Raw genomic sequence first — 18,904 nt, forward strand, 5'->3', positions numbered from 1 at the left:
CCTGGTGCCTGGGGCTGTCCACATGGGCCACTGTCACCGCTGCCATCCTTGCCCCAGCAGGGCCACAGAGTCGGAGCAAAGCAAAAGAAAGCTTTTGGCATAGGGCTGGGGAGGAGCAGGGAACAGGCACAAATCCCTCCTGGCAGGCTGAGCCCTTTTCTGGGAGTACCTGTGGCACCTGCTGCTGCATGTGAGGCTCCTGCCACAGTGCTCAGTGCGGTGCCAGCCATGACCCAGCTTAGCTCTGCCCACAGGCTGGGCATCCCTGAGCAGCACTGCAGCACTGCACTGTGGAAGGAGACAGCCAGAGCCTGCTGGAATATCAAGAATGGATTTATTTAAAAAGTGACAATCACATAGTTCATCTCATGAAGAGCTCTGCAGCACTGGCAGCCTGTTCTTGGCCCCTGCACTTGTCAGGAGCGAGTGGAGTGTGTAATGAGTGGCAGGGAGGCAGCGGCCACAGGGTCCCAGCCCTGACCCAGCCAAGAGGGGATGGAGACAAGCAGCTCTGGGAGCAGTAAGGAAGGTGGTGGGTAGCTGAGGGTACATCCCAGCCTGTGGTGCAGAGCTGCTGAGTCAGGCAGGGATGGGCCTCTTGGACAGTACATGGTTAGAAAAAATACAAAACCAAGGTCTCTAGAAAATGTTGATTCTTGCACAATAGAAAATAGATCTACCTGATTTTGGAAAGAAATTTGGTTTTAAACGTCTAGTGCTGATTGTTCCCCCAGGGTGCAGGAGGGCGGTGCCTTTGGCTCTGCACGCGCTCAGGGGCCTGGAGAGCCCTGGAGAAGGCCCTGGGCAGGCCCAGGTCAGGCCTTCTTCACATCCTTGTGGTGCTCTCGCCGCAGGGCTCGGGGCAGCTTGGGGTTGATGAAGAATCCTTTCAAGAACAAGTCTCGGACAAAGTAGGGCAGGTAGCGGTGTATGAAATACATGATCCCAAGGCCCTGCCCTGGGTAGTAGCGCACGGCTGGGTTGGCAGCCAGAAGCCCCTCTGTGATGCTGTTCACCACCGCGCTGAGGTCCTCCACTGCCACCTTCATGAACTGGATGAACTGCTGGTTGATCTCCTCCACATAGTCCTCACCATAGGCCTGCAGCAGCTCCTGGGGCAGACTGGCCAACAGCTGCTGCTTGTGCAGGTTCCAGAAGGCAGGGTCACACGTTGTCCCTACAAGGAAACAGTCCCTGTGAGCTGTGTGGGTCCCCCCACTCCAGCCCCCTTGCCATGGGTGCCAGCAGCCCCAGTCACCTTCCAGCCTCACAGAAAGGTCCAGTTGAGACCCCGGCAAAGATTGCCATGAGGGAAGTACAGTAGTAGCACCATAATGGCTCTTGCTAGCCTGAGACTGGACCAGGGGTCTTGGATCCTGCCTGCAGTGGGGATGCTGCTGTCATAAACATGACTGAGCTGCTTTGACCAGTCCTAGTGCTGGTCAAGGACTTGATCCTGATGCTGTTTCAATCCATCAAGAGCCCAATGGCCACAGCATAGCCACTGTCCCCGTATGGCTGGAGATGCTCAGAAGCTGCATGCTTGCACCACCAACTGCTCATCCAATTGCTCCATCTTCTGCCTCCCTGAGATACCTGTTCTTGGCCCACAGGCACAGACAGGAGCAGGCACTGACCCTCTTACCTGTTTTGTAGTAGCCAGGCAGGATGAGGCTGACTTTGATGCCCCAGGGCTGGAGCTCGCTGCGGAAGGTGTCCATGACCAGGCTGAGGGCTGCCTTTGAGGCCCCGTAGGCTGCCAGGCAGGGGAAGGGCATGTCACCTGGCAGGAGTGAAAGAATGAGTGAGCCATTGCTCCAGCAGGGACAGAGGGGAGTGGGGTGAAAGGGCAGGGCTTGTGTAGGGCTGTGTTCCTGGCCCCTGCTTAAGGAAATGGCTTAGGGTTTGTTTTGCTGACAAAACAACTGAAAATAGCTTCAAATGAATGTTTTAATGGGGGGAAAAATAAGTGGTGAGGGAAGAGGAAATTGATTTTGCTCCCTGTCCAGCTAAAGCTTGGGAATGTCATCCCCAATGGAGGATTAGATTGTTTTAATGGGCAAAAAAAAGGGCAGGGGAAAGGAAGTTGATTTTCCCACCCTGGCTGGGGCTGTCATCCCCAATGGAGGGACATGGCAGCTGGGCTTGGGTTGCCCATGCTGCCTGTGACCAGGCTGACTGTCCCCAGCCCCCATGTCTCCTTGTGTTGGTGGCTGCTGTGGGGTTCAGCAGTGGTGCCAGCTCATCCTGGATATTCCTGGACCTAGCTGGCTGAGAAGGTAGGAGCGCCTGGGGGTGGGAATTGCACCACACCATGGGGATGCTCAAGCCGTGCCTGGGCTGAGGGTGCTACACTGGAGGGAGGCTGCTCACCTGCAGGGCTGCTCACGGTGACAATGCGGCCACCAGCAGAGCGGAGCAGGGGCAGCAGCCCCTTGGTGAGCTCCAGGGAGCCAAAGAAGTTCACCTCCATGCAGGTGCGGAACTTGCCCAGCGGCGAGAGCTCAGCGTCGGCGATGGTGTCATTGAACCCAGCGTTGTTCACCAGGCCCCAGAGTCCTGTGGGAATGGGATGCTTGAAGAGATGACCTGAATGGGGAAGCCCCACCCTGGGATTTCCAGCTGCTCCCCAGGCTGATGGGGGTCCTGCAAGGGAATTGTAGGGTGCCCCAGGACAAGAGAGCTTGGCAACGGCTGTTGGCACAGGTGCCTGCAGGGATGCAGCCCCCCGTGGAGACACATGGAGGTTTGCTGCTGCCATGCTGGCTGCAGGCTGAGGTCCCAGGGAGTTCTGTGGGGTTCTGTGAGGTTGCCAAAGGCAGCTCCTACCTGTGCTGTTGGTGTGGGCCTGGATATGCTGCAGGACGCGTTGGATGTCCTCTGTCTTGGTCAGGTCCATCTGCAGCAGCGTCAGCCTCGATGAGCAGCTCTGGCGCAGCTCCTGGGCACCAGGACTCTGCAGGTCCAGCACGCTGGCAAACACCCGAAAGCCCATGATGTCCAAGTGCCTGGCTGTTGCCTGCCCAAAGCCCGAGTCACATCCTGAAAGAGATGGGAAGAGCCTTGCAGTGGCCAGTGACACCCACTGTCTGTCTCCAGCCTCCAAAGATCCCCTAGCTCTGCCTCTCCAACCCCAGGAACCAAACATCCACCCCAGCATCAGTTTTCCTTGCCTGAGCACCACCTCGGCTCCACACCCTGCTGTAGCTCCTGACTCACTAGGATGTGACCTTGCCCTGGGGCATTTGGAGGTCATGGAGCTGCTCTGTTTTCTCTCCCTTGCAGGAGGAAGAAAACACTCTCTTTATCTGCAGCCCCATCGTCCCCCGAGCTGCAGGCAAATCCACGGGCACCAGCAACGCACCGAACAGCCCAGAGTCCTGCAGCGATGCGGGGCCATCAGCCCTCAAAATAGCCTCTAAAAGCTCCATCAAGCACCATTCATAGCTGCCATAAGGCTCCGTGGGAGACTTTTGCCGAATGCCTTTCGCCTCCCAGAAAGTGATCAAGAGGCAGAGGACCTCTTTGCCTGGCTGAGGCATGAGGGAATTAAGAAGGGTGAGGGAAAAAAGATTCTGGTCTGCTCCTGTTACCCTTCATCCTTCAAGGGAGCATCCAAACGGGATGGACCCTTCGGGAGAATACTGGTGCTCCATGCCCGGTCCCAGCCTCATTTCCTCAGAGGCACCACAAATGACACTGGCACCTGCAAAGCCACCATCGGGGTGGCTGGGATACAGCCCGGGCTGGAGCTGGCTGTTGCAGAGCAGTGACAAGGCCAGTGGCCAGGGTGGAGCGGCCAGGATGCAAACAAACAGCAGCAGCAAGGTACAGGCTGTTCCCGGGGCCGATGGCAGCACTGATAGCTCGGGGAGTCTGTGCCACAACCGCTGCCCAGTCACATTAACCATTAACAGGGGAGCACTGCAGGGGCAGCCCCATGGCCCTGTACCCTCCTGCCCTGCACCTTTGGGTGCTCGTGAGGACATCCTGAAAACCGACCCTGTGTGGCACCTGGAGCCACCCCGGGTGGACACAACAGTGGCCCTGGGGACTGTTACCTCATGAGATTCAGCAACCCTCCACCAGCCTTCGGGGGTGAGAGGTGGGCGTAGGGACTGGCTGCCTCACTCTTCCACACCCACAGGCTGGGATCAGGCACAGCTCCTGGGGTGCCAGCTAAGCATCAGTTCAGTGTCTCTGTCCCAGTTCTCAGCTCAGTTTTACTCCGTTGCTGCGTCAGAAACCTGTAATTAAACCTCTGGCCAGAGGCCAGAGTGATAACACAGCCCAGAGGTGCTCAGTTGGCAGGAAGGGGCTGCAGGGGCCTCCCTTTCCCACACAACACCCCACACTCATCATGGATGTGTGCCAGGTTGGCTCAGCATCACCCCAGCATTGTCCCAGGCATTGCCCCAGCATCACCCCCAGAACCCTGGTCCGCAGGGCATGCTGAAGGTACAGCACATCCACCTCTCCCCTCCCTAGGAGCAGTGCATACTGCCAGCAGACAAACAGATAAGGTGCATTTCACCTTTCCAAGCAGTGCAGGAGAAAACTGCAATAAAGATAAGGTTTAAAAATAAAAGTGCTTGTGGCCACAGCCTCACCGTGACGCAGCTGACAGGAGGGTTACCTGCAGTGCTCCCATGCAGCTGGCAAGAAAAGCTTCCAGTCCAAACATGAAGCTTCCTATCACCATGTAACTCTCAAAACCCTGGGAAACATCCCAAAAAACAGAGCCAGGTTTGCTGGCTTCTTATGGGCAAGTCTGGCAAGGAGGTAGCAAACACAGCCACATGCTGTCCAAGTCAGGCAGGGTTTGTTTTGCCTTAGAGGAGCAGGGCAGTCAGAGGGTTTGTTTCGGAAGTTCTAATTTATTCACACACATACCAAATAAAAAAACTCCTGGGAGGCTGGCCGGAGGCCCAAGGCCAGGAGGGTGAGGATGCTCTGGTGTTATTTAAGGTCTCCGCTGCTGCTCAGCTTCCCATCCGCTGTGCTCAGGCATGGCCAAGAGTGCAGAGAGGGACAATGAACCCCCTGGGCCCATAACACGTGGCCCCAAAGCATGGCAGCTTTCCCAGGGCCATGTTCACTCCCCATGGCCACCAGCACATGAGCTGCTGGCCACGCTGGAGCTGGCACAGGAGCCATTGCCGCTGGCCCAGCCCCGCCGGGAGCGCTGGAGCCGTGCAGTCTGTGCAGCCCCAGCAAGGCTGGCGCTGGGCTCGCTGCCCTCCCAGGATGCTGCATCACGAGGAGATGCCGGCGCCAGTTCCCCCCGCCCCAGCTCCCAGCTTGCCAGCTGGTTTCACAGTCCTGCTGGAGGGAGGGACGTGGTCAGATCAAGCACAAGAGCCCAGCACTGGGAGCGCAGCAGAGGAGAGCAGGTACCTTGAAGCCCCCTGCATCGCATCCCCACGGAGCCTGGGCCAGCAGACAGAGGCTTTTGCTGCAGCAGGAGCAGAGCAAAACCTGAGTCCAGGTTGCAAAATCCAGCAGCCTTGCACAGGCTCAGCAAGCCGGGACAAACTCCTGCACCAGGGGCCGGCCGGACATTTTCCAGAGCAGCAGGTCAGCAGCAATTCCTGAGAACATTACAAAAGCTCCAGCCACTTCAGCGGCTCCCCAAAGAGTGAGACATGCAAGCCTCCACTAGAATTTTGGCATGACAAGCCCCAATTTTACTTATCTTGAGCAAGCAAAAAGGTTTGGCCTCCAGCATCATCATAAGGGGTGCCCTCCCACCCACTCGGGGAGGGAAAGAGGACTGACACCACAGCATCTTGCATCATTGTCCAGAGCTGCTCCTCACGGTGACAGCAGGGCCACCGCCGGGGCTGAGCTGTGCCAGCTGGGCAGCTCCCAGCCAGCCCGCACCGCTCGCCTTCCTCACTCCAGGAGCCGGCCGGAGCTGCAGTCCCGGTTTGGTGCGGACACATTTCTTTCAGGTGAGTCAGGCATGGCACGCTCTGACATTTTGCTGTCTCAGGTATTCACCCCGCTCTCCTGCACCAGCATCAAGGCCACCATACACAGACATGCTCAAAATTAGTGCTGCAGTTTTCTGATTGGAGCAGAGAGGGTCAGTAACACAGCTGTGACCCGGGAGTTGCTGAACCACAACCACCCGCCTGCCCCTGCCCCCGCTGCTGGCACGGTACATGATGGAGGGCTGGCAGCACAGGTCTGCAGTGCTCACCCCAGCACAACCTAGGACTGACTTTCCTTCCCAAACTGTGAGCTGAGAGTCCCCTTCCATGAGCCATGAGCTGTGCAGGCTCATTCGGGAGCTTTGGAATTGCAAGCTGGGCATCTTAAGCCGAGTTACAAGCCAAGCTTCTTCATCCCCAAGCCATGAACTGTGTACATCCTCAGCCTCATCCCTGAGCCATAAACTGAGCGCCCTCGTCTTTGAACCAGAAGTTGTGCATCCTTATGACCTCTGTATCCTGAACCATGCACAACATGTGAGGACCAACAAAAACTTAAGCAGTGAGAATCATCAGCTTGGCTAAAAAATTCCCATGTGCCTGCAAAACTGCCCAGAGCCTGCTGGGTACAGTGGCAGCTCCCTGGATCTGGTGCCTCCACAGCCACCCCAGCTGAGGACCATGGTGTGGAAGCTGAAGAGGGGTTGCCCCAGGGCTGAGCACCCTTGTGATGGACCAGCTTCCCCATGGTCACCCTAGCAGTGTGGTCAGTCAGCAACCCTAGGGGCTGTGCCCCAGGCACCTGGCAGCAAGGCAGCTCAGGCACCCCTTGAGGATACTCCATCTTCTACCAACTGGGAGCTTGCCAGCTGAGTTGGGCATTCAGAAGGACATCATCCCCTACACCCCCATCAGCTCTGCAGGCCCTTGCCTGGGTGCCCCCTGCTGCTCCTCAAATCCCAGGACATCAGTCCCCCCTCCCCAAAGAGCTTTAGGGCTGTGTATCCCACCACCCTGTCCAAGAGGCCTTGCCAAGGTGGAGCTGTCACCAGGCTCAAGGACACCATCAGTGGGACACCAAGGCCGAATGATTAACATGCTGAGCCACTTGTTTCCATGGGCACAAGCTCAGACCCTGCCTGGGATGCCAAGCTAAATGTGGCCTTCTGGCTCTGACAGGATTCACTGCCATCATGGATCATGGATCCAGCTTCTCTGGGCACAGTATGGGATTTAGCAGCACTGAGGGAGGCTCACCTGAGTGCCTGAGCAGGCACTGATCCCAACTCAGCTGTTTGTCTCAGCTCCATCCTGGGAGTGTGGCCACCTCATGGATGCAGAAGCACAGGACAAGGTGGCACCAGCTGGGGATGGTGCCATCAGAGGGGATGGCAATCCCCCAGAGGAACTCAAGGAGGAGATCTTTGCACAGTGCAGGTCCAGGCATGATAAAATGCCCAGCAAAATCTTGTGTGGGCAGGACAAGGCCCAGTGGCCAACACCTTCCGGATGCTCACACATTTGGAGCAAGGAGTGATAAAGGGGTGATGTCAGCCCTGGGCAAGAGGGAACAAATTCTTGGCAGGGCACAGGATAGGGAGGGGAAGGCAGGAGCACCTGTCCCCACAGCAGCTGGGCCACCACAGCCATGCACTAGCCCTGGCTCCCCAGCCAGGCATGAGCCACCATCTGCCCACACCCAAGGTAATTCTGTGGGAGTGGGGCTGGGAAGGGGCACCCACAGCCCCCAACCCATCCAGCGTCATCACTGTTCACAGGAAACACCACCCCAGCCACTGGCTTGCATGGCATGCCATGTTCCCATTCCCTGGGAGCAGCCCTCGTGCCCAAGCACAGGCAGACAGGGCTGGGGTGGCAGCAGGCCTGGTGATGCTACTGCTGGTCCTCAGCACTGGGGTTCAGGAAGCCACAAGCCTAATTAAATTAAATTAAAGCCAGAAGATACCTTTAGGGATGACCCAAATCCCATCCCCAAATCCCTAGTGAGTGGATAATGCAGGAACCCCCCACCCAAGCAGCCTGGCTGTGCATCCCTGCAAAGCCTCAGCCTCCTTCCTGAGCAGGACCTGAGCCAAGGGGGGCACACACTGCCCCTGCTCCCCTAGGACCACCCCCCTGCATGACACAGTCGGCACAGGCAGCTGGAGGGAGATTGCTGATGGCTCCCACAGCCCAGGACAGACACATCCAGCAGGTCCTGTGGGTCAGAACAGGGATCAGACAAACCCTCAGCCCCACAGGGAGACTCATGACAGAAGGCAGAGCTCAAAATGCCCATGGCAGGGGGTACATGGGTGACCCACCCCTCCGTGTGCGGGGACAATGGCCAGATGGTGTGAATTACAATGGATTAGCCAAGTGTTCCTGGGGCCTCACAGTCATCACCTCCACCCGGGAAGTTATCTCCCACTTAACAAAGAGAAGGGGGGAAATGTGATTTTCTGCCTAGACAACCAACACAACCAGACAGAGATGACGTGGAGCCCCCAGGCCAGTATGAATGCACCCATAGCTTCTGGATTTAATGCCATTTCTCAGGAGCTTTACTGGTGCATCCATACTGGGGACTGATTGCACAAAAGCAGCTGGGCAATAAGAAAAGTGTCAGGGGCCACAGCCCTCCCCATCACTGTCACTAAAAGCCATCCAGACGCCTTCTCCCCCACCAAAGCTGTGAGCAGCAGATGCTGCTTGCCACCAGTGGGGCTAATGAACGCGGGAGCTTGTTAGTGCCCTGGGACAGCAGGACAGGAACGAGCCCAGCCACCCCCTGCAATGCAAGGCCAATGCCTGGGGGGATGCTCAGAGAGGCTGGGACCCAGGAATGAACCCAGCCCTGGCATGGCAGTGGCGCTGCCGCGGTGAGCAGTGACCCTGGGCTCTCAGGCTGGCGGGGGTGGGGGGAGGAAGTGCCACCCCCTGCCTTGCTGTGACACTTCGCAGAAAGAGAGCACAGGAATTTCCTAGAAGCAGCCGCTCACCGCACACCGGCGCTGGATGGCATCTTCCGGCAGCTGCTGTCTCCAGCGAGGGGAGATCCTCTCCCCAAAGGGAGCAGTGAGACTCTCACAGCCAAGAATTTCATCTTGCGGCAGGCAGGGATACACGAGAAGTCATAAGCACAGACTTCACCTGGCACAGGCTGTACGTGAGAGCTAATCTGGGATGGATGGATGGATGGCCCTCCAAGGGGAAGTTGTGAAGAGCTATGGTGATAGCTGGGTTAATAATCACCCTCAAAGGGAACATGGTGAACTGGGAACATGGAGCTGACAAAGCCTCGAAAGCCATCCATCAGGAAAAGCTGTCGCTGGGAAGGACACCTATGGCCCAGAGACAACTCGACCAGATCACTCAGGATCAAGTGCCACTCAAGATCAGTGCCAATGGCAAGCTGGCACTGGTGACACATCCACCTGGGCTCTTGGAGAGAGAGACTGTGTAGGAAACAGGCTGGGAAGCCAGAAAGCTCCACTGGCTCTCTGTAATATCTGGAGATGCTCCTGGGGAATAAGGTGGTATCAATAAAGCCATGGCTGGGGCACCTGCTGGAGGGCACCTCTAGTCTGCAAAAGGGCTCTCCAGGGACTCCCAGCAGGCCAGAGAACCAGCAGCCAAGCCCCACATCCATTCCTCTTGTGTGCTAACAAGCAAAGAGAGGTATTAGGTCATGCCTAAGGTCTGCTACAGGCAGGGCTAATCCATCCACAGGCAGCTGAAGGGAAGAACAGCTCTTCTACGTGGACTACCATGAGCCATCACCACCCAGGGACATCCCAGGGAAGGTGTTTTTAGCCAGGACAGCAAAGTGCCACAGCCATGGCATGACCAGGAGAACCTCTAACCACGTGGTGGGACAAGTCAGCTGTGGGAGAGCTTTGAAGTGCCACCCACACAGCACTGTGGGCAAGTCACAAGTGATGCCAGCAGGGACAAAGCCATGCCGGGACAGTGCTGACCAAAGCACAGTCAGAGCAGCCCAGGGGATCACCATGTTAAGCATCTCAGAGTTTGCAGCACCCCAATAAGGCTACAGCAGTTTTAATGGAGCACTAGGGGTAATATTTAGGGGTATTTTGGTGATGAGATATTTCTTTGCTTGTAGGGTGCCAGCTCATCACTCTCCTTGTCACAAGAGTAAACTCCCACCTCATGCCACAATCCCAAGCAAGCAGAAGTGGTGCAAGCCCTGCCCATTCCCACATCATGATGGTCTCTACAGCTGCACCAACTATTTTCTTTTGCAGCTTCCAGATCCATGTGAAGCGGGGGACTTTTTTTTTTTTTTTTTAGAAACAGAGCAAAACACTTGAGCAAACACCAACTGAGCTTCTGCCAAACAGCTTTTGAAATACACTGAGCTGTTCAAGCCCCCAGGCTCAGAGCTGTGCCTCATGACATCCTCAACCCACCTGCCCTTTCCATACACAGCTCAAGTTGTTCCCTCCTTATACTTCACCTCTCTCACCAGCTCTTCAGAGTAAGAGTTTGAGTGTCATAAGGCTACTTTGGTGCATTTTCCCCAAAATACATCAAGGCGGCCCTCCAGGCTGATGTGCTTGGACATAGTTGTTCTGACCCAGGCAATGCCAGGGCAGTACCCACACATGCCCTTCAGCTTAGGCAGAGCCCAGCACAAAGAGGGGGACAGAACTCATCCTGGGATGGCTGCACACCCCAGGTTGGAGCTTATCCCCACCTGGACTCTAGAGAGGAACAAACATTGGTCACAGTGGGTTACTCATGACAGGATGAGGCCCTTGTAACCCAGAGAAGCTGCAGCTGCCCCATTTCTGAAAATGTTCAAGGCAAGGTGGGATGTGGCTTGGAGCAACCTGGTCTGGTAGAAGGTGTTCCTGCCCATGGCAGGGGGGTTGGAACAAGATGGTCTTTGAAATTTTTTCCAATCCAAACCATTCAGAGCTTCTATGATTCTGAGAGGCCAGACTTTCAGAGCTGCCAGAAGACATCAGGGCAGGTACCTGAGCTTTCCATCCCATCCCTTCTCTCTGTTCCCAGCCTGCCTGGGAGTCACTCGCCATCTGGCTCCACAGGGTCAGCCACCCAACAAGAGGAAGTGCTGCCGCAAGCCTGTAAAGCCAAAAACTGCTTTTCAAGATTACAGCCTCAGAGCCAGCAAATCCCAGGACAGCGCCATGTGTGACAGGGAAGCCAGCTCCCGAGGGGGAAGCTGATAAAGCTCAGGGGCTGGCAGCACTCCAGGGGAGAAGGAAGCAGAAGTGATACGCTGCACATACAAGCTGAGACAGAAGAATGGGAGATGGTGGATATACCACAGCCACTGAGGGGAGCAGGAAAGGAGGTAACAGGCACATGCTGTTAAGAAAAGCTCCTAAACTATACCTGTAGCAACATACTGACAGCATGAGGGCAGTTTTTCCACCTTATCATAGAAAATTTGAGCATTTTCCACCTTAGTATAGAACAGTTAGGTTGGACAGGACCTTATAGGGTCATCCAATTCCAGCACCCCTGCCATGGGCAGGGCCACCTTCCACTAGCCCAGATTGCTCCAAGCCCCATCCAACCTGGCTTTGGAGGCTCCACAGCAGTACCTCAGATCTGAGATGACAGGAGGGACATCAGGAGGTGAAGAGGTACAAAAGCCCTGCAGCCTTTCCTCCTCAGAAAAAAAATCCCCTCCAGCTGGAGTTTTAGACTGGCACTGAAAGAAGACTATGGGGAGAAGGCAAGGATTTGGTGGAAGTGCCCTTGAAGTGCCCCCTCAAACAAAACCCCGGCTGGGCAAGTCCACCAACCCTGTGCTGTGCTCCCAGCAGTAAAAGCAGCAACTGGCTCTTCTGTAACCAGATCCTGGCTTGAGGGGAGCTAGACTCAACAGTGGGTAACCCAATCCCAGACCTCATTAAAAATGTGCTGCTCATTGGACTAGAGGGCAGCAACTGCCTACACTTCTCTCCTCCCGAAAGCATCCGTTCCCATCTGACAATCTCATTTCAGCAGGGAAGTCTTTGCTTTGTTGCTCTCATGTCCCCACATAACCCTGAGGTTAATCAAGCCAGCTTGGGTTTCTCTACCAACTCCAGTCTCCCACAGTATGAAACCTCAGTGCGTTTTTCCTCCTAATTAGCTGTGCTCATCATTTTTTGGTTAACGGTGCTAAAAACTCCCACCTCAACAGGTCTGTGTCATTAGTAGGCTTCAAAAGTGCTTATTTTATAGATAAGTGAGAAAAAGCCGAGCATATCTATCCACATGCCTGTGGTGAGCAGGGGTAGGTATCTATTTCTGAAGAAACCTCACGTGGGAAAGAAGAATCCTAAATCCATGGAGGGCTGCTGACAAAGCGGGGGGAGAGCTTCAGCCCTGCAGATAGAGGCAGAAAAAACAGCTTTCTTGCTCTGTTCCCAAAAACCCTATAACTAGAGTTAAATGTTGCCTCTTTTTTTTTTTTTTTTTTTTTTTAACTTCAAGCATACCAGGAATTGATTGCTTGTACACCAGGGCTGGAGTTTGGGTGTTTGATTTTGGTCCTGTCCCACCCCTCAGCTTGGAGGCAGCAGCTGCCTCTGCTGTTAATTTTTAATAGATTCTGGAAAAATCAGAGCAATTTCAGGGAATAGGCTGATTTTCAGCTTTCACTTATAGAATCACAGAATGGTTTGGTTTGGCAGGGACCTGAAAGAGCACCTAGTTCCAACCCCCTGCACTTAGGCTGGGGAAAGATCCCAGGTACCTCTGAGCTGGATCACTGGCTCCAGAAGCAGAGTGAAAGTCACCTATGGAGAGCTGCAGCACCTTTGCACAAAGCATTTCTCACAGCAAGGCTGCAGGCAGGCTCAGCACCAAGCAGAGGCTGTGAGTGTGCTCTGCAGGTGCTCTGGCCACGCCGTGGTGCAGAGGTGCCCATCCCAGAGCCAGCCCTGAATCCTTGACCCCGGCATTTCTCAGTCACCTTGTTTAGCTGGAAAATAGATCTAAGGCAACATCAAAGTCCAGACTGCTTTTTTTGACCACAGAAAGGGATTTACCTTCATGGCAGAAAGCAAGAGTCCCAACATCTGGATTGAATCACTCAGTCCTGCTGCAGCCAGCAGATGCTTCAACATCTGTGGAGTCCATGGGAAATACTGCAGCACTGCAAGTTGCAAAGCCTGTTAACCTTGAACATGATCTGAAGCTCTGACCCATTTCAGATTGTTAATTGGCCATGCAATTGTAACAAGAACACTTCACCAGGAAAACCACACTTCCCCTGCAGCCAGGAAGGAGGAGAGAGGAGGACAGGGCAAGTTTGGGTCTGGGCAGCCTGACCAACAACCAGTTTTGCTCACAGAGATGATTTGTTGGAAGACAGACCAATCTGCAGGTGCTCCTAGCTTCCTTCACAGGCTGCACCAAGGAAGAGCAAGGATACAAGAGACCCAGACTGCTTCTGTCAGGCAGCAATCCTGATGTTTGGGGTTATTGGAGAGCTAATTCAGGTACCACCATTATAGACAGAACAACAATTCACTATCTTCAACTTTCCATCCAAGCTGAAGCATATGAACCAATATCATAACTCCTGTCCTCCTCTGCTCTGGCAAAGCCCTGCAGGCAGGCAGACTCTCTGGGCTGATTTGCATTTGGTGCTTTTCAAGGATCTGCAGTAAATCGGGCAATTGGCTACTGTCCAAAGAACCACCCCACACAGTCACACAAGGCAGAGCTACACAACAGCAAGAGGCTCCTCCAGCTGCTCTGTGCAGCCCTGGGATGCTCCTGGCCATGCCTCCACCACCTCCAGGCACACAGTTGTGTTGGATGGTTTCAACAGACTCACTGAATTCCACAGGCATCTGCTAAGATCACAGGAACCAAAGGACGTTGTAGGTTCATGTCTGAACTGACCCAGTCAAAGCCCAACCTTGCACAAAGAACTGCCAGCCTGAATCTGGAGAGGCCAAGAAATGGCAGCTCATCACCTCCCTCCAAGACTGCTCTTGCAGACCATCAGTCCTGCCCTGCTCCAGAGGCTGGACTGCTTTTTGTATCAATTCCCAGTGGGAAGCAGTATGGGATATAATACTCCTCCTCTTTGTTCACACAGCTCTGAGGAGTCCAGTGGCCCTAAGAAGACCCAGCAGTGCCATTTCACATTTGGGAGGGGGGGATGCACACACAAACCAGCTGTTTGGTGTTTGGAGCCAGCAGCTCTCAGTGAGCCACTGCCCCCACTGGCCCAGAGGTGCCAGCCAGCAGCACCAGCACCCTGGAGTGCCCTGTCACACCCTGTGGTGAGGGATGCCAGGTATTGGCTGCCTTGCAGCTTCCTGTGCTGGGTCAGGCTCTGGTCAGGCAGCTGCCCATGCCAACCCTGCCCACACTGCAGGTATGTTTGTACCTTGTGGTTTTCTGAGTTTGGCTAAAGCCTGTGCCAGGTGTGGGCTCACCTTTAAGGCAAGGGCAGGCTCAGGACAGCAAACTAAGGGAAGCATGGAGGTAGCTGCTGTCTCCCTCCCAGCCCAGGCCAAGCAGCTGATCTCCTCTCCCCTCCTCATCCCCACCATCCTCCTGGGGCTGACCTCTCCCAGCCCCTGGCTGCACAGGAGGGCATTCTCCTCCTCCCTGAAAACAGCTGTTACATCTCCTAGGAATACAGGATTAACACTTTCCTCACCCTCTACCCCCAGCCAGGCTGCATCCACTGGAGCCACACTCCTGGAGCAGCTGGACCATTGGGATGCAGAACAAAAGCCCCAAGGTCACAACCCCAGCCCACAGCACTGCAGGGACTAGTGACCACTCACTTTGCTAGCCTAGGGGATGCCTCATGGGAAAGCACAGCATCCCTTGCTCCCCTCTAGCAGCAGGTGGCTGCCCATCCCTGCTCCAGCCAAACCCCAGTCCCATGTGCAACAGTCAAAATGCAAACCTGCAGCAGATGGGAAACGCCACAACTTTCCAGCCCCTGCTGCTACCACAGGGTCAGCAGCTTTGCTCTGCAGCAGCTCTACAGCTGCTCTGCTATTTTCCCACTGAGCTGCACAGTTAGTTTTCCTTCAATCCCTGCCACAATTAAGTTTTATTTAGCCAGTGATGTCCGAACAGCACATGGGGCTGGAGCATCGCACGCAGAGCTCAACTTAGGGTTGTTCCTGGAAAGAGTGGGCAGCTGGAAGAGCTGAAACTCATCACCTGGGAGATAGAGCAGCACTGCAGCCACCTTAACTTGCCCTAGATAAGCATCACTGAACCTGCTGCAGGATTAAGACAGGAGCCAAGATGTGTATACAAGGAAATGATGCCCAAAGATTTTCAGGCTGAAACCTGCACTGCTCCATCAGGAGGGGACTTTGTGCCATTTCTCAGTTGATCTGCAAGGTCCAGCACAACACACAGCATGGCAGAAGTTCTGTCCCTGACCTCACACACCTTCAATGAGGCCCAGCATAGCCAGCATCATGCTTATGCTGCTCTCTCTGCCAGGCTTTGCTTCCCATTGGCAAGAGGAGGAAGGTCAGGCTTCCTTTCTCCCCGAGCTGATCCTTCCAGGCTGCTCCCACAGGAGACACGAGCAGCTACTCAATACCTAGTTGGCTGGAATTAATCCATAAAAGAATCAGGCTAATTACTATGCAAATGCTCAAGTGAGGGATGCCATCCCCAGCAAAACAGCCCTCACATCTGCCCCTTGGCAGGCACTTGCCAGAGCAGCAGCACGGAAACGCCAATCCCGCACCGCGGGCTGCGCCTCGAACCTGTAAAACCACAAAGTATTTACAGCCAAGAGCAAACACATCAGAGCTGCAGAGGTGCCACCTCAATGCACTGGGGCAAGAACACCTTGTTCCAGTCACTGACTCACTAATTATATAGGCAATGCCAGGGAGCCAGGGCTGCCAGAGCTGGTGTGCCACAGGGCACCTGGGAGCGCATGGCTGTCAGACATCCTCCCCAGGCAGCCCTACCCTGCTGCAGCTTTGACCTTCACTCAGTTGAATCATTCATTCATCCACTGCCTTGCTCCTCTGATCTTCCTCCTCCAGAGAGGATTCCCTGCACTTCCTACTGCTGCCACAGAACCCTTCAAGCTGGAAGGGGGACCCAGCTCTTGTCTTAATTTTCTAGGAAACAAGCAAACTCCTTTCTCCAGGTTCAGCACCTGCAAGCCCAGCACAGACATCCCCACCAGGATGCAGGCTCCTGTCCTTGGGAGCACTGCCAAGGTCATGCCCAGAAGTTTCCCTCCCCTCTGCATCCACGAGGAGCCAGCAGCACCTTCCAGGCACACCTGGAGCAAAAACCACCCCAGTTCCAGCACTTCCTCCTCATCTCTCCACTACCATTGCCTCACAGCAATGCACTGCTGACCCTGGCTCTCATCCTGCAGTTCCACTGCCAGGAGGAAGGAGTGAGAAACCATGTATATACCAAGATATCCTAAAGAGCTTTAGCCAGCAAGCCAGAGCTGTGCAAAACTTGGGAGCATAGCACATTCTCTGAGGAGCTCAGGACCACAGAGAGCTTTGGACCAGGCAGCCCAAAGAGGAGGCAGGCAGCAGCTGGGCAGCATTTCCCAAGGATACCCACACAGTGGAGGACCTTGTCACCAGCAGCTCCCTGGATGGAGCTCTGGATGAAGCAGTGATGCTCAGCACTAGGTAGCCAGCCCTGTTGAAGCCTCTAGAGATACTATGAGAACCTTTCTAAGAACAAGTACAACTCCAGAGGGGAGGAAGGGAAGGGGGAAAGAGGAGAGGGAAGCCCTTGGGCCAGCCGACGGGCTCCAAAGCCAGCTCTGTCCCATCTAATCTCAGGGCTTCCAGAGGAAGCAGCTCTCAGCATCATGCTGCAACTAGTGGTCAACACTCGAGGGGCCATTGCAACTCCCTGCTTCGCGGGGCAGATACAGCCTGGCCGGTTCTGCTTGACGTGGAAGAGAATGAGGGATGCGCTGGCAGCGGTGGCTGATCCCCAGCGGGACCCCACAGACAGCAGCGTCCTGCTGCCTGCGGGACACCCCACTCCGCTCCCCGCCGAGCCCAGGCGGTGCCGTCGGGGCGTCGAGGCCGTGTCCCCGCACTCACCTGTGACAAGGACGGCTCTGCCCGCCACCGGCAGCAGCCCGCGGGGCGCCGCCCGCCACAGCAGCAGCCCGGCGGCGGCGGCGGCCAGGGCCAGCCCCAGGGGCAGCGGCAGCCAAGCGCGGCACAGGCTCTGCAGCGCGGCCAGCAGCGCCAGCGGCAGCACCAGCCCCCGGCCCAGCGGCGGCCCCAGCCCCCGGCCCGGCCCCGGCGCCCGCCGCGCCGCCCGCAGCGCCAGGCTGCCGGCCAGAGCCGCCCACAGCGCGCCGTGCGCCCAGCGCTCCAGCCCCGGCTCCAGCCCCGGCTCCATCCCGGTCCCGATCCCGGGCCCGGCACGGCCCCGCCGCTGCCGCTCGCCCGCCCCGCCGCGCCCGTTTATAGCCGCCCGGCGGGGGAGCGGGGCGGGGCGGGACCGGCCGCCGCCAATGGGAGACGGGACGGGAGCGCCGGGCACCGGGAGCGCCGGGCACCGGCACCGGCAGCGGCAGCGGCGGCCGGGGAGGGGGAAAGGCGGAGCACCTTGGTACCCATTGCTCGGCTCGGCTCGGCTCGGCTCGGCTCGGCTCGGCTCGGCTCGGCGTGGCGCGGTACTACGAGGCACGGCTTGGGACATCGTGCTGCCTGGGTAGGCGCGGCTCGGCTCGGCACGGTTTGGCTTGGTCAGTGCTGCTCAGGATATTCTGCTGCCTAGGTAGGTGTGTTCAGTGTTGCTTAGTCTGGCATGGCTCAGCTCAGCTCAGCTAGGGTCCATGATGCCACCCAAGTAGATTCAGTTCAGCACAGCTTGGGGCATTTTGCCAGCTCAGTAGACATGGCTCGTCTCGGTCAGCACAGCTCAGCTCAGCTCAGCCCTGCTCAGAACATTTTGCCACTTAAGTAGGCACAATTCAGCTTGGTCCAGCTTGGCACAGCTCAGCTCAGAACAGCTCAGGACACCATGCCACCTCAATTTGCACAGCTCAGCTCAGTACAGACCAGGAGATGATGATGTGCCAGATAGTCAGTTTGGCTTGACTTGGCTTGGCTTGGCCCAGCTGAGCACCTGACATTGCGCCACCTCAGTAGGCACAATTCAGCTCAGCTTGGCATAGCTCAGTCTTGCTTGGGACACAATGCCACTCATTTAAGCTGAGTTTGGCTTGGCCCAGCTCAGCTCAGCTGAGCCCTGCCCTGTACATTGTGGCACCTCAGTAGGCATGGTTCAGCTTGGCACAGCTCGGTTCGACTCAGAACATTCTGCCACCTAGATAGGTGCAATTCATCTCAGCTCAGCTCAGGACAGTCGGGACACTCAGGTAGACTCAACTCAGTTCAGCCTGGCTTAGCACAGATTGGGATGTCATACCATGTACAGGACGGCTCAGCTCATCTTGGCACAACTCAAGACAAGGCACCACCTAGGCAGGCACAGCTCAGCTTGACACAGCTTAGTTTGGCTTGGCTCAGCACGTCTTGAGACATCATGCTGCCTAAATAGGCACAGCTTAACTCAGCAGAGCTTGACATGGCTCAGCATGACTCAGCTCAGCACGGCTTAGGGCATCATGGTACCTAGGCAGGCATAGTTCAGCTTGATTTGGCTCAGATTGGCTCAGTGCAGCTCAGCTCGACTCAGTTTGGCACAGCTCAGCTCATCTCATCTCAGTCCAGCATGGTTCAACTCGGTTCAGTATGGCTTGGTTATGCAGCACCTACAGCACAGCTACAGCTCAGCTTGGTTTGGCACAGCTCAGCACGTCATGCCACCTAGGTAAGCACAGTTCAGCTCAGCTTGGTTCAATTTAGCTCAGCTCGGCTTGGTTTGGCCTGGCACAGCTTGGCTCAGGCAGAGCTTCCTGGCAGGAAGTGCCATTGGATCCAGGGAGGCTTGGCAGGAGGGAGGCTGCCCGAGCCAGA

General features: G+C 56.0%; 1 protein-coding gene across 1 annotated transcript; it reads right to left on the minus strand.

Moving 5' to 3' along the window:
• Positions 1–640: 640 nt before the first annotated feature.
• On the minus strand, positions 641–17,621 carry HSD11B2 (hydroxysteroid 11-beta dehydrogenase 2). The gene is made up of 5 exons (XM_058813817.1): positions 17,012–17,621; positions 2,830–3,042; positions 2,374–2,559; positions 1,646–1,783; positions 641–1,177 (listed from the first exon to the last, which is right to left on the minus strand). The coding sequence occupies exons 1-5, from the start codon at positions 17,619–17,621 to the stop codon at positions 816–818; spliced, it is 1,509 nt and encodes a 502-aa protein (XP_058669800.1). The 3' UTR covers positions 641–815.
• Positions 17,622–18,904: the final 1,283 nt, after the last annotated feature.

The sequence above is a fragment of the Ammospiza caudacuta genome, chromosome 13 (assembly GCF_027887145.1).
Source record: "Ammospiza caudacuta isolate bAmmCau1 chromosome 13, bAmmCau1.pri, whole genome shotgun sequence".
Taxonomy (NCBI): Eukaryota; Metazoa; Chordata; class Aves; order Passeriformes; family Passerellidae; genus Ammospiza; species Ammospiza caudacuta.

Excerpts from the sequence above, each read along its gene's own strand:
- HSD11B2 (XM_058813817.1), bottom strand. The coding sequence starts at position 17,621 with ATGTCCCAAGCCGTGCCTCGTAGTACCGCGCCACGCCGAGCCGAGCCG. Across the intron at positions 1,784-2,373 it reads CACCGTGAGCAGCCCTGCAG|GTGACATGCCCTTCCCCTGC; the intron begins GTGAGCAGCCTC and ends CACTCCTGCCAG. Across the intron at positions 1,178-1,645 it reads GCCTGGCTACTACAAAACAG|GGACAACGTGTGACCCTGCC; the intron begins GTAAGAGGGTCA and ends GTTTCCTTGTAG.